The sequence below is a fragment of the Sparus aurata genome, chromosome 13 (genome assembly GCF_900880675.1).
Source record: "Sparus aurata chromosome 13, fSpaAur1.1, whole genome shotgun sequence".
NCBI classification, from domain to species: Eukaryota; Metazoa; Chordata; class Actinopteri; order Spariformes; family Sparidae; genus Sparus; species Sparus aurata.
The window spans coordinates 6,330,103-6,345,637 of record NC_044199.1 but is presented as its reverse complement, the minus strand read 5'-3'; the positions used below and the strand labels follow the sequence as shown (position 1 = coordinate 6,345,637).

At 41.7% G+C, this 15,535-nt stretch overlaps 1 protein-coding gene across 3 annotated transcripts; it reads left to right on the top strand.

The window, feature by feature from the left end:
• The first annotated feature begins 5,397 nt into the window (after nt 1–5,397).
• LOC115594302 (protocadherin alpha-C2-like) lies at nt 5,398–14,920 on the top strand. Of its 3 annotated transcripts, XM_030438286.1 has the most exons (3): nt 5,398–8,028; nt 10,582–10,618; nt 11,647–14,920. In XM_030438286.1, exons 1-2 carry the CDS (start codon nt 5,593–5,595, stop codon nt 10,591–10,593), a joined length of 2,448 nt encoding a protein of 815 aa, XP_030294146.1. In that variant the 5' UTR covers nt 5,398–5,592; the 3' UTR covers nt 10,594–10,618; nt 11,647–14,920. The 3 variants fall into 3 exon arrangements, 2 of the variants coding, with proteins under 2 accessions (XP_030294146.1, XP_030294145.1); XR_003986458.1 differs by having other exon boundaries at nt 5,398–10,618; XM_030438285.1 differs by lacking the exon at nt 10,582–10,618.
• The last annotated feature ends 615 nt before the right edge of the window (nt 14,921–15,535 follow it).

Genomic DNA, 15,535 nt, shown 5'->3' with positions numbered 1-15,535 from the left:
TCGGTGTGTTGTGACTCACGGCTCCGAGTGTCATTTAACCTTTACCCTTGACATTCTGGTCGGTAAACTTCAGGGCTTCGACTACGACATCGAAGATAATCCTCGAGATCCATCGCCTTTAACCGAGCTATTGCAGACCAACGGGTTAATCTTTCAGGCTCGGGGCCTGACTGCCTCGGTGAACAGCTTCATGTTCAAAAAGCTGAGTGCCCAGGGCCAGTTTTAGATTTATTTTGAGCTCTCTGCAGATCGAGTCAGAAGGATGAAACCTTTGAGGGAGAAAAAAAAATATGAATATATATCCCCGTCATTTAGAGACTACCAGGAATTAAAAACACAAATCCAGATAGGCCCACAGCTACATCCTGCCAATGATTACAGAAAATCAAGCCAAGATTCATTTTTTGACTGTATCACATCCGGAAAACAGCAAGGCTTAGCAGTCATGATACGTCTCGTGTGCTATAAGCAGAAACAGATAGCATATGTCTAGCCTCGGTGCCAGAGCCCCAATCTGTGTCGCCTTATTTCTCTTTATTTCCCTCTTATCTCACCCACCGGTCCAAGGCTTCCCCAACTCCTGGTTGAGAAGAGGAGCGTTCCCCATTTTCCTCCACTAGAGGGCATTTTTTCCTCACAAATAGCTCATCTGATGAAACTAACCACACTGTTCCTGCAGTGTGTGGGTGCATCATATGCATGGTCACCATTTCTTTTACTCAACATAATAATTTGCCTAAAACAGTTACCTCAAGTCATTTGACATCATGTAAATGTTTCATCTTATTTCATTACATAAGTTAAGTGTAAAGTGACACAATCATGTTGAGTCAATGTGAAAAAAATGACCCAACTGAGTCTTATTAAATAAGATTAAGGCAGATTTATAAATATCAATCTTGTGTTTTTACTCTACCATTACATGTGAGGTTAAGGCTCTACATAAACAAAGTGTGTATTCAAGTGTTTATTATTCAGGTGTTATAGGTAATTCTGTCTAATAAAACACAAATCAGATCATTTAATTTATACACCTTACCTCGATATGACAGAAAAAACTGCATTAAATACGAACTAGATCAAACATTTAAATGTAATTTAAATAATAAAGATGATTAATTCAAAAAAAATGTATCACTCTTCATCTGATAACTTTGCGTGCATGCATAGTATTAAATCATTTACATTTTAGAAAGAATTTATTAAAGTAGATTTTAAATGTAAATCCCCAAGGCACTCTCTTTTAAACTGTTAAAATGTCTTTATTGTCAGAGTACGGTCGTGTTAGACCTTTTTTTAGGGGTAAACATTACCATGCCATTTTAATGTTACTCCTTAAACAAGGTCAAACACGACCATACTCTGACAATGAAAGTATTTTAACAGTTTAAAAGAGAGTGCCTTGCTGTTTTTCCTGTGATTTAGAGTGCACCTCTAACAAACTCAATTTGAGTCCAGAAAGCGCTCCCACCCTTACATTTCCTGCTTGATAGAAACACATTTTAAAAAAAGTTTGAGAAAAAGGCTCTGAATGTGACTTCCATATCACTTAACCTGTCAAAACTGCTGCATACAGTCATGTGGTACGTACAGGAAAGGCGAGGCCGCGTTTAACTCCGACTCATCCTCCTTCTCCTCCTCTACACACTGTTATATGACCTTCAGAGGAAAAACAAAAGCATTGTCAAGCATTGTAACATATGTTCATTAACAGACAATGAGAAATAAGAATGAAAAAACAATATAAACAGACAACAACAAAGTGATCTATACAAAATAACTTGTAACTTGTAACAGGTATCATCTGCACTAAAAATGCAAGAAATGAAATTTGTATACTTATCTGCCTTCAAAGCTGATAGCAACAATGCTAAAAATGCCTATAATAGTACTTTTTTTCATAAAAGTTGTCGATCTTTTCGGTTTTTACTGGGGGAATGTCCCAATGGAAGCATCATTGTAGAAACAATTTAGGATTATTCCACAACTACACGTTGCTACTTGTCACTTTGATCATGAAGGTGACACTTCTAGACTATATAAGCTACAATATGATATATGATTTTGTATTCATTGCATATGGTTTAGAGATTATTATGGATCCAAGAAGAGACTGTCGGGAGGGAAGGACTGAGAGAAAAAGGTGCAAGTGCAAATCCGTCTGTTACTTCAGCACCATGGACAGCACCACAGATTTACCCTCACCCTCAAATCGCCTACTGTTGATTAACAATTCTTCACAATGTAACGTTTTCCATGGAAAGCCATGGTTGGGTGTTATTGCCTCGTGTTGTAAGTCTATCTGTTGTTACTGTATGTCCCCTTCTTTTAAATTAGGATTTTTAACTTTGTCAATCAGCAAAATGTTGATTTGAAAATTTCAGGAGACATATTTGCCCGAAAAGCTTCTTACAAACTGGAGATATACCTCTGACAAAGCTATGTGGCAATCTAATACGACATGCTTGTGTATCTTTTTCCCATGGACACTGTCTACACTTGTAGTTTTTACATCACATTAATTTGGCTGACAGCTTCATCCGAAACAACTTTGGGACCAAAATATTTCTTGGATAGAAAAATACAGCAGTTTCTATGGGGTAGCGAATTTCAGGGTTTTGAAATCTTAATAAACTTACCACTGAGTATACTTTCATACAGTTATAATGCAGTGTCGTTGAGCAAATCAGGCATAAAATAATGTCTCACGTAATTCCGTTATTTGTCACTGGATGGAGCCACAGGAGAAGACTTTCGAGGACCATCCTCATCTCATCGCCCATACCGGCAGTACAACCAAACACATGCTTCTGCCCATGCACAACGCAAAGCTTTAGCGTTGCCAAAGACACTGCTGGGAATACATCAAGGTGCATTTTGAAACTCTGTTTGATTGATGAGGTTAGACTGAATGAGTGAGGAATAGCCCACAAGACAGAGATAAGATACGCAAGAGCAACTTTAAGTGTGTGCTTCATCTCCTTGTACAAGAACACATTTCAGATACGTACCACCCACAAACTATTCTCAGTTATCATCATCAGCCATATGGCAGGACTGTCATGCAGTGTCACAAGAATGCGCTATAATAACCACCAAATGGACAGAAATGTGTATGAATGACACAATATAATATTCTTTTATCATCTTCTTTTTTGGTAACATTTTGATTCTGGGTTGTTTGCAGAATTCAGCAATTCAAATGAAAAGCAGCATGAAATAGCAGCCCATCATTGTTTTGTACCTTAAAATCATTTTGTGTTGTATTTATGACTCTATACAACCTTTTCTGACTTTCTACGAAGACATTCTTATTGGGTCGACAAATAAATGAAAAATGTGTTTCTTTGAGCCAAATCTGTACAGTGGGAGTCTTGCAGATGAGACAAATACGGCTTTTTCAAGGAACTATGAGACAATAGTATGTTGAATTATGAGATAGTTCCTAACTCCAGAATACTTCTATAAATCATCTTAATTTGAGATCGGGTACTGAGTTTATGTAATCCACATGTATAAAATTTTCCTTTTCACATGCGCAAAATCTAAATATGTAACATGTGAATTTAATATTTTATACATGTGAACTTATATTTTAACATAATAAAAGTCACATGTTGAGTCATTTTGACAAGTAATTGACTTTTACATACTGCAACATACTGTAAGAAGGGCAGTTTACAGATGTGAAATTTACACCTTAACATGTGGATTACATGCATTCCAGCCTACCACATGAATTACAGTTTCCAAATGTTGGAACAAATAATAATTATTTATGAGTTATTATTGATTAATTATTTGTTTATGAGGCAATGCACGGCCTTGCATCAGACTATATCTCACAAATTATTTTGGATTATGAGCAAAGAAGGTACCTCAGATCCTCCAGGTCTTCATCCTTGTTACGCAAAGCAGAACATTTGGTGTTTTCAGGATCAGAGAGGAGCTGGAAATATATATAAAACTAAAATATAAACTAAAAATCTATTCTGTCTGATTTCATGTAGTGTCTTAGAATTGTATGTTTTTAGTGTTAATGCTTATTTGAATTCATTCATCATGCATTTTGTACTGTTTTATAAATATTGTATTGTCATCATTATTATGATTGTATGTTATTCTTATTCTTATTTTTAAAATGCATTTTTCTATAATCATATTTTGATCATTATTTTTTCTTGCTCTTATCTTTTATTCTTTAGAATCTTTTGTTTAAACCACCAATATTTTACTGCAGTCTTGGTTTGCATAGGTCTCTAAATCCGTTTGCTTATCACCCCATATGACTTTTTAAAGGAGTCATCACCCGGAAATCGCAATTTTCTCGTTAAATCATGCATATTGGTGTTGGACCTCTGTTGAAACTTGCCTGAAAAGCTGGAGTTTGAAAGTGGCTTATTTTTTTCGCTTTGGCTCTTTTTCCGAACAGGAATAGCGCACAATAGTGCGCGTTCCTAAAGCACGAGATTTTGACTCTGCTCCTGTGGTGACGTTACCACAGGAGGCTACTTGCATATTAAGCATCGGCTCACAGCCGTCCTCAGCCAGACTTTCTGAGTGAGCACGCCGAATCTGCTTATTTCTCTTTCATTTTCACGCCATACATCGTCACCGCCAGCATTAAAACTCAGGTCTTACATGTAAAACACGAGTGTGAAAAGTAAGAAGGAAAAAAAAAAAAAATTTACGATTCAGAGACGTCCTGCTGTAAACGTGTCTCTTCCACTGTCTCTGTCTCTTCACTCTCCCGTTCGGTTTCCGACTCCGGCTCGTACATAAATGCCTGAATTCCGTAAGGTTCGTCATTTAGTGTGTGCGCCATGACAGCTGGCTGTTTATGTTGTGGAGTCTGTGTGCATACAGGCTCGCCCCCCATTCCATTTCTGTCCTTCCTGCGGCCAATCAACGCGCGCCTCATTACATATTAATACAATGCACATCCGGACCGGTCAAAACCTCGCGCATAATCTCGCGTGAGAAAGTCGCGGTATGAAAAAGTGTCAGAACAAGCTCTATGTTTGATTTTTTTTTTTTTTTTTTTTTTTCTAATACGTTTTAAGAATTGATCCAAAGCGATCCAGGAGGGACTGGATATGTGAAAAACCAGGTGATGACTCCTTTAAAGCACTTTAAAATGCATTTTGGTATGTTTGATCGACGACTCACGTGTAAATTCCACCTTTTAACATGTTTAACATAATTTTAACATGTGAAAATAAAATAATGTCATGTGTTAACTGGCCATTTTCACAAGTGAGATATCAAAAAATGTTGTTAATTAAAAAAATGGATGAATATGTGTATTATAATATCCACATGAGGAAACCTGGTTTCAGACTCCCCCCACCCCCCCTCCTTTGACATGAGTGCGGCCCCCCCGGAGCAGCCCACACACACGCCGCCTCCGCCCCTGCAGAGCGCTGATGAGAGAGCCGCGCTCCTCCAGCGGTGCTCTTCTGTTCATGGCCTACTGCAGCTACAACTACAGCGTGGAGGCAAGAATGACACCGGCGCTCCCTTACGGCAAGACAACCTGATCGTACGGACGGATCTTTTTTTTTTTTACTTCTCCGATTAGAAAATACCACAATGATGGCGCGCGTCATCGCACCTTCACGGACGCGGCTGATCGCGGCCGTTTTTCCGTTCTTGGCACTATGGGGATGCGCGCTTGCCATCAATCGCTACTCTATTCCGGAGGAGATGGAAGAGGGCTCCTTTGTTGCCAACCTGGCCACGGATTTGGGTCTGGATGTCCGCAGTCTGGTGGAGCGCAAGGCGAAGCTCGATGTCATTCACAGCAAAAATTACCTTGACATCAACAAAGAGACGGGGGAGCTGATAATCCGCGAGAAGATAGACCGGGAGAGCATATGCATGACTAAAACAACCTCGTGCTTCCTGAAAATGGATGTGATACTCGAGAACCCCATTCGCATTTTTAACATCGAGTTAGAGATCATGGACATCAACGACAACGCGCCTGTGTTTCGCAGGAGGACAATGCATTTGGACGTATCGGAGGCAACCCCTCCCGGTGAGAGGTTCTCATTGACAAACGCCGTGGATGCGGATGTGGGGGCGAACACAATCAAGACCTACTATCTGAGCGAGAGCAAATACTTCAACATCGACATACAGACCGGGAGCGATGGCTCCAAATATGTCGATTTAGTGCTGAGTGGTAATTTGGACAGAGAGCAGCAGTCGGTTCATAATTTGATTTTAACCGCTGTGGATGGAGGGGTGCCTCCCCGCTCCGGCACAGCCAGCATCGTTATCAACGTCCTGGATATCAATGACAACGCCCCCAAGTTCAGTCAGCCGGTATTTTCTGTTAACGTCTCGGAGAACTCGGCTGCGGGGACTGTGGTCATGACCTTAAACGCAACAGACTTGGATGAAGGCACCAACGCTCAGCTGGTGTATTCATACACGCTGTACACCTCAGAGAAGACTCAGGAGCTCTTCTCGCTTGATCCAAACTCGGGCGAGATCAAGGTGAAGGGGGTGATCGACTACGAGGAGAGTCAGAGTTTCGAGATGTACATACAGGCTCAGGACAGAGGGGCCAACCCGCTGTCAGGCCACTGTAAAGTCATGGTGTTCATCACCGATCTGAACGATAACTACCCCGAGGTGCTGATCAAGTCTGTGAAGAGTTCGCTGACGGAGGATGTCGCCGTAGGGACTCTGATCGCAGTGATCACTGTCAGCGACAGGGACTCCGGGGCCAACGGGGTAGTGGAGCTCACCTTGAACCGGCAGCGGTCTTTGCCGTTCCTGCTGAACAAATCCTCTGAAGGCTACTTTGAGCTGCTGGTGTCAAAACCACTGGACAGAGAGATCATCAGCAAATATGACATCACGCTGAGGGTGACTGACAAAGGCTCACCGCCTTTATCTGAAAATGAGACCATCACGTTAGAGATCCTTGATATCAATGACAACGCGCCGAAATTCCCCCAGTCCTTCTACACTATCCATGTCGTGGAGAATAACCTACCAGGGGCGCTGTTGACATCTCTTAGCGCGCTTGACCCAGATCTCAACGAGAACCAGTACTTGGTTTATTTCATAATGGAGAAGGAGATTGTTAACACGTCTATGTCAATGCTGTTCTCCATCAACCCTGAGAATGGAGATCTCTATGCCCTGAAGACCTTCGACTATGAGAGAGAGAGGGAGTTCCTCTTCCACATCGAGGCACGAGACTCTGGCGTTCCCCCGCTGAGCAGCAATGTGACAGTTCACATCATCATTCTGGACCAAAACGACAACACTCCTCTCATAGTGTCACCTTGGCGGGCGCGGGGCTCCGTCGTGGAGGAGGTCATCCCGAGGTCCACAGATAAGGGGCACCTGGTGGCCAAAGTGATCGCCATCGATGCCGATTCTGAGCAGAATGCCAGGGTCACGTACCAGCTCCTGCAGATCACCGATGCGAGCCTCTTCAGCCTGGATCAGTACAACGGTGAAATCCGGACGACGAGGATGTTCAGTTACAGAGACCCGAGGCAACAGCGGCTGGTGATTGTTGCCAAAGACAACGGCGAGCCTGCTCTCTCTGCTACTGTCACCATCAAGATCTCAACAGTGGAACACGTCATGTCCTTTTCAGAGACTACAGAGTTGCCAATAGAGTACGACGTCTTCACGGACCTGAACCTCTACCTAGTAATCGGTTTGGGGGCTGTGTCGTTTCTGCTGCTGATAACCATCCTGGTTATTATCGTGCTGAAGTGTCAGAAACCAAAGCCAAAGGCCATCAAGATCCCCCCGGCCAACAGGAACAGCGTGATCAGCAGGAACAGCGTGATCAGCCAGAGGAGCTCCACCATCGCAGATTCCACCCTGATCTCCAGCGACGCCTACTGGTACAGCTTGTTCCTCGCCGAGACCAGGAAAGGCAAGGTGGTCGTGAGACAGCCGATCATTCCCAAAGGAGCCGGGTATTTCGTTTCCAGTATACCCAGAAGCATAGGGCCAAGCGAGACCACGGACTCCCGAGCATCCACACTGGAGGTATGTATGAATGAAAGGGTAGCCGGGCTCTGATGTGGTTCAATCAACCGATGAACAGGTGCGAGACGTTACTTTTGAGGGCAGCTTTTGATCTAGATGAAAAAGGCCAACAAACACACTTTTGTTCAGGGCTGCCTACAGACAAAACAGTGTTGATGAAACAACTCGTTGATGTATTCAGGGACTTAACTGTTGTATAAAAACTTCTGACAGATCACGTTTTTTTTTCTCTTTCCTTTGGAAGGCCAACAAGTTGTTGTACTGCAGGCTCAAAGAAGAGCCTTTAGAGTCAGAGACACAAATCAGAACCAGAAATACTTTATCGATCCCTGGTGGGAAAGTGGGTCATGTTACAGTTGCTCTCAGTCAGTAACAGAAATATATGAGCATAGAGAAGTTATAAGAATTTCCGATACAAATGAAAGAAAAAAGAAGATAATGTATGTATTGAATAATTGAAACATGCAGTTTAAATGCAGTATCAACGTATACCAACATATTGGACAGCGGAATGATACCACGGATGAATAATCAAAAAGTAGCTCAGAGCTGATACAACAGAATAACTGACTGCATGCATTTGGAACAGCTCACATAAGCAAAATATGAGTGCCAGTCTCTCGTACTTTTTCGTTTCATGCACTTTGTATCAATTATTTTTAAACATAGAAACATTTGGGTGATTACTGTTGAAGTGATAATCATCATTTGCAGGTCTTTTGCGGATAGGTGATCTGTTGGACTGTCCTCAAAGCATTAGACATATTTATAAGTTCCTCCAGTGGCACATTTCTGCTCCAAACATCTCAGATGGTTTTGTTTAAATAACTTACCGAGGCTTAAAAAGATAAAATTGTACTTAACTTTACTAATCTACACAACTGCACTGTACATAACATTTCTAAAACACAGTCAGTGATATAAAAGTGGTAAAAACAGCTACAACACTGAAATGCTACCCTACAATGATGCATCAGTATTAAAGGTCCAGCGTGCAGGATTTAGTGGCATCTAACGGTGTGGCTGCAGAGTGCAACCAGTGAAATACCCCCCCCCCCCAAAAAATGTCAAGAAAGATAAAGTCCCTCTCTACAGTTAGTGTTTGGTTTGTTCAAGACACAGACAAAAGAGCTCCTTCTGAGGTAACAAAAACACACTGATTATTATTTTCAGGTGATTATACACTAATATAAACATAACTCTGAGTATTATATTTAATCTCATCATCCCAAACCCCCTAAATCCTACACACTTGACCTTTAAGAATGTAACAGTGTCATGTGGTATTGTATCTGCCGGTCAGAGTTACCACTTTCTCTGCAGAACAAGAACTCTTATATACTATTGATACGTCTAAGTTCTTTAGTACTCTTATTGATGTATGGTTTTGAGTGTTTTTACTGTACTTTTACTGAAAGGATACGTTCACGCAAAAAATGTAAATTCAGCCATTATCTAACCTAACCTATGCCGATGGAAAGTCAGGTGAAGTTTTTTAGTCCGTGAAACATTTCTGGACCCTCACAGCAAAAACAGCATTGCAGCAGTCTCATAAAAAACTGAAGCAGATGGGGACTTGTTTTAAAAACGTAGAATGGAGCCACTTCACACAGGATGTACGCTAACGCATTTAGATTAGCAGCTACAGTTTTTGTTGGGGACCTTAACAGTCTTTCCATCGTCATCGGGGTGAATAGATGATTACTGAATTTACATTTGTAGGGTGAACTTGTCCTTTAAGTCATGGTTCTGAGAACTTCTCCCACAGCTGGCTCACGTGTACTCTGCAATGCATGACGGCACCAATGCCTGAAAAATCTATTGTTATTTATTTTGTGTCGGCTTTATGTGCTCGAAAAACGAGGCTGACAAAATGGTGACAAAATACTGCATTAGCTCCAAAACACTTCTACTACACTAATTTAATAATGTACATGTATAATGCACTGTAATGCATCTATTTCCAAAGGCAACAGTTATAAATCCGATAAGATTAAAGCCCTGCTGATGCTCACCATGAGCGTGTTTCTCCAGCCAATTTTCTGCACTTTCATTGCATAATTAGGCCAAACAAATACCCCCAAACTGATAATGTGCCACGTCTTCTGCAGTATGTAGGTCATTTATTGCAGATGCATAACACGCAATCAGAGCATAACTAGTAGGCGTACGATGGGGGGGGGGGGGGGGCGGTGGGGGAGCACTTCAAAGAAGCCCAGACGCGGATGGGGTTTTCTTCAAGGACAAAGGATACATTTTCGCTGCATGATGGGAGACGCGCCGCGCTGGGGGTCTGCGGGAATCAGTCGACTGTATTCGACGTCGAAACCCGCCGCGACTGATCCAGATGTTGTTTGCATTTGTACAGCTGGACCTGCAGACTCGGCTGCAACAAGTGATGCTATGAAAGATTAAACAGTGTGAATATGCATAAATGAACAGGTGCACAGAGAGAGGGAGAGAGAGAGAGAGAGAGAGAGATCTGTGCATGATGGTTTGAGTGTCTGAATTTCACGTGTACCACTGAACTTGTCTCTTTTTTCTGTTCTTAAGTACTCAAAATGAAAGGAAGTCCATTCTACAACTGGAGGTATGCTGGTTGCTAACTACATCCCGTAGAGCCACTAGAGTCGTGTAGACATTTATATTTTTCTGTCCTTTTTCTATTTGGTATATATACTTGGTTTGGCTAAAACAAAACAAAAAGAAAAAGAAAACAAAAAAAACCAAAAACGGTTTTGATGACCTTTGGACAGTCCCCAACGCATCCTTTGGTCAACATACTGTATTCTCCCGATTAAACAGAGCAGAAATCGAATACATTTCCATCAGACCCCTCTGCCCCCTTCACAAACACAGCGCTCCACACTATTGTGAGCACTCGCATTCGAATTGGCCGCTCTCTCAAGTGCGAAAAAACGCTTACCGAGAGTGGAGATTAGATTAAAATTGGCTGCTGGTCAGACTTTTCTGTCGTGCACATCTGGCTGGCTTTGGCGGAGATTCAGGGGCGAAGTGATGGCACAGACAGAAGAAAAACAGAAAAAAAAAAAAGAAAAGATAAAAAAGAAAAGGGATTATGAAATGAATTGTCCCGAATAGGCTCTCAGCGTGTAACATACCTGAGAGCAGTGGCTGTGTCTTTGCTATCTCCACATCCCTGCACATCAACTCTGTTAGGGCATGTTTCAAAATTCAATGTCCAACACTAATGTGGAGGCTATTTTTTTTCCTCCCCCCCTCTCCCTCCATAGCTGTAATATTGGCCCACCAAATACCAAATAGCACATTGTGATGCCTGCTTGTGCATGCTTAAATGACCCCCTCTGCTCCCCTATTGTCATATTTCCCTTTAGCCGTGTGTTAATCTGATTTTCTCTGGATGATTCGGTGAAAAATCCAGAGCTCCCTCGACAATACTGTTTCCAAAGGAAAAAAAAACGCAAAGGAAGTTTCTAGATTTAGACCTGAATTTGAATGAAACCCCAATGACATGTCACTGCTGGTGGCAAGTAACCAGTCACAATCCACCGTTGCATGAGTGAGGACTTTCTGCCAGTGCACATCGAGGTCGGCCTTCTGTTTCTCGGCTAATTCTGTCTTCTGTCTCCTCCGCAGCAACCCAGGAGAGAACTGCCATGATATAATCATCTCTTCATGGGAGTCTCTGGCTGGAACTCTTCCCTGTGACTCACAAAGAAGATGTACAAAAAAAAAAAAACAACTGTCCACCCCCAGATTTCTCCACGCTCCAACTCTTCTCTCTCTCCAGCTCCTCCAATCCCCAATCCCCCTCCCACCCCCGTACAGTCATCGACCAATAATCACCTCAGCTTTTCTACCTGCCTCTCTCTCTTTTAAGCATGAATCTGCATGATTCTACAACATGGTCAAAAAAAACAAAAACAGGGTTGGACATAAAAGGGATTGAAATCATTACCGGCAGGATGTTCGGAAACATCTCTAGGGTTGCCTCATGTAGTTAATCATTCCCTCCTTAACGCTCCGAAAACTCCTCAGTGGACATATTCGCCTTCTCTGCAGGGTTTTTAACGCCGTGTGCTGTAGTTTCTAGAAAACTTTCATATGCATAAGTCACGCTACGTTCCTTTTTGTAAGCGAAAGTTGAAAAACACGCCTATTTACAAATGCAGCCCTGATTTCGAAAAAAAGTCGGGACGCTGTGCGAAACGTAAATCAAGTGATCATTTGCTCATCCCGTTGCGTATATACTCAATTGAAAAACAGCAGGACAATATGTTTACTGTTTAACCTCAGCAACTTCATTGATTTTAATTTTTTTTAAACGTGTGCTTACTCTGAATTTGGTGAACGCTTTAAACAAGTTGTTTAATGGCTCCAGAAACACCTTCATATCACAGGTAGATAAGTTAAAGCAACGCTCATTCCTAGACACTTTATTTAGTCAGTTCAAAAAGTTTGACAGGGATTCAAATTGTATTATAAATGATTGATATTTGCTGATAAAAATGTAGTCAAACCAAAAAACCAATAACTTTATAAAAGCTGAATACATCATTTATTCCTTCTCGATCATAACATTCTCCGTCACCTTTGCATTTTTACTCCCAAGTCCGAGTCGTGTCGCGTCCGTCATCAAGTGACTGGAGTTGACAGGAGTCCACAAGTTTTCTTTTCACGGCGTCCCAACTTTTTTTTTTTTGGAATGGAGGTTGTGCACATGAATCAGGGTGAATAGATTCTTCCATAATTCTTCCAAATACCGAATTGTAGCTGGTTATGTCAGTGATTCAGGCTTTGAACTTGGTGGTTTTTTTTCTCTGTTTTTCTGTAATCATTTCTACTGTGTTATGTCTCACGGCCGTTCAGCAGGGCTCGAACTGTCGACCGGAAAACCTGCCGAAGAAAAACGAACCAATGATCTGAAGTTTTGATTTCTCCATTTTCTTTTTTTTTTTTGTTTTCGTACTCAACGGTGATGAATGTGTGAAAATGACAAAAAAAGAATGAAAGAAAAGTGTAAAATGGAAAAAAAAAGAGGTAGTAGAAGAAGAACAAAGATAGGAGATTTCTCTTTTTATTTGATTGTAGATTCTGTGGTTCTGTAGAAACGATAATGAGGTCGGAGAAGCAAAAAGGCTTTTGACACTAACATCAGGTCCATACCGTGCAGACATCTGCGCCGGTACAGAACGTCTTGACGCACATTTATCAGGCTGCAACGCTGAACTACTCAGAACCTTGATCGCGTTCATGTTCCAAATCTGTACACACCGTTTCAGCCCGTCTCGTCTGGTCGGGGTCAGAGAGGTCGAGGGTGCAGCGGGGGGAGGGACTTAAGGCACTGTGACATCACAAACTGGGGGGCGGGGCCAGACTGGGGTCAAATGTAAATTCATCTCTCTTTATGATAAGACATTATCAAAATTATAAGCTATTATCTTACCGATCCCATCTTTTTCTCCCAGGCCGATAAAGCAGTGCAAAATCGTATTAATCGAAAAATACAATGACAGTAAAAATAGATAAATAAGAAAAAAAAAAAATATTTTGTAATGATACATCGAGAAAAAGAGTAAGGAAAAACAAAAATGTATTTATCTTTGCCGTGGCGCGAGGGAATATAAGGTCCAGGCAAGGTGTTGTTTTATGAATCTTCATGTTTTTTATAAATATTTTAAGTATTAACTTTTAATGCTGCTTTCGTGAGCTTCTTCAAGGGCATTTTGTGTTGCATACTCGTAGATTTTAGTGCGTACGATGTCGTTTTGATAGTGTACATAAGTTCAAAAAGGGAAGCTAAAGTACTTTTTTTTTTTTTTTTTTTTTCGTCTTGACCTCAGAGGTAGCGCTGTTGCACTACTCGTCGACAAGCCCAGGACTTTTTTTCATTTTACTCAGCAAACAAACGAGGAGCTTATTAGGAACTCACTTTATTTAAGGGTTGCTAAACGATCCAATCCGCTCGGGGTGTGAGGGAAGGAGGTTAAAACAGTGAGAGGGAGGACGTGGCCGCGGTGTTCCGGCGCCGACTCTGCGAGGAAAAAAACGACACGGATGGCGCGCAGAAAGTATTAAGCGGATGACAGCACTTTGAAACACGCGCCGGGTCCAAATGCGTCTAATGCGGCGACTGTTTTTCCTGAGATGTATCGAGCTACATGCTCTGAGTCGGTGAAATCTAACCTCTCCTCTTCCTCGCTCGCTGTTTGTACACGGTGTGCAGTCGATGACGCCCGATTCCGAAAGTTGTTTTGAAAAAGACAGAATTGCACATGTGATGAGCTCCTTTGCGTGCCTTCTGCATTGTAAACGGTGTACTGTACGTGACTGTTAATGAATGAAACGATGGCATGTCATACAGTATTATAAATTACAGTTACCCCGATGATAAAACACCTTGAATGGCTAAAAGTGGATGCGGGGTGGGGAGGCTCAGCCTTTTTCTTTTTTTGGTTTCGGAGCAGACGTTCTGCGGAGAACCAGTAGATGCATTTACTGTAAATTGAACTGCTTTATACTTTGTGTTTTTTATACAGTGGACTTTTTTGATATTCTTCTGTATTCACTGTGATCGGACGGCACAGGAGGTCGCTTGTGCTCGGCATAGTAAAAACAAAAAAAAAAACTCGTGTTTTTCTTTCTCATTCGTGTGCGCAGCTCAGTTTTCTTTTTTTTTTTCTTCCTCTGCTAATTTGCCAGTCAGATTGTACCGTATGCTTCGAGAGTCGCATCAGAAAAAAACCCTAATCCGGTTCCATCCCACTTAGTGGATCAAAGACAGTATGGGAGAGAATGGTCTCGCTTTTCTTTTCAAGTCTGGTTCAATTGTCGGATTTTTTGATGTTGCTTATTTGGCTTAAATGTTCTGCCTGATCATACTAGTTTGAATAAAGCTTTTTAATCTGTCTCCGCGTCGTCGTGTCTGTGATGAAAAATGAAACACAGCTATGAAAAGTGACTTCTGGGACATGTGACACACTCGCACTCTGTTCTCCCTCTTTCTCTCGCTCCCTCTTTTTCTCCCTCTGAAAAAATTCCCCCTCGCAAACGCACATTTTGACCCAGTTTCTCCGTATAAACGCTCGGCACTAATTCTTGGAAATTGAAAACTAAATAAAAGGGGATGTGCCTGCAGTTCAAATCGCAGAAGCAGACAAATAATGGCTTTGTCGGGATTAGTGGAAAGCCCGGAGCCAAATTGCACAGTGTGCTGTTCACTGTGACCACACAGGGCCGTCTGTCCGCCGTCCACCAGGAGACGGATGTGTGAGGTCGCCGCGGATGTCTGTGACATTTTGTGTTGCATCATGTTTGTCTGCGATTTCTAAGAGAGTGAAAAAAAAAAAAAAAACTCTGTTGGAAAAGATTTATGAGCTAGTTTTTGTTTTCTCACACACATCCAGGGTGTAAAAAAAACCCCACTTGTTTCATTATATAAATGTCTCTTTGTATTCTAACTCATTCTCACTTTCGACAAAATTCCAGATGGAGAAATAAAGTTACGTGACAAATGTTATAGAAA

Excerpts from the sequence above, each read along its gene's own strand:
- LOC115594302 (XM_030438285.1), top strand. The coding sequence starts at position 5,593 with ATGATGGCGCGCGTCATCGCACCTTCACGGACGCGGCTGATCGCGGCC. Across the intron at positions 8,029-11,646 it reads CCCGAGCATCCACACTGGAG|CAACCCAGGAGAGAACTGCC; the intron begins GTATGTATGAAT and ends TCTCCTCCGCAG.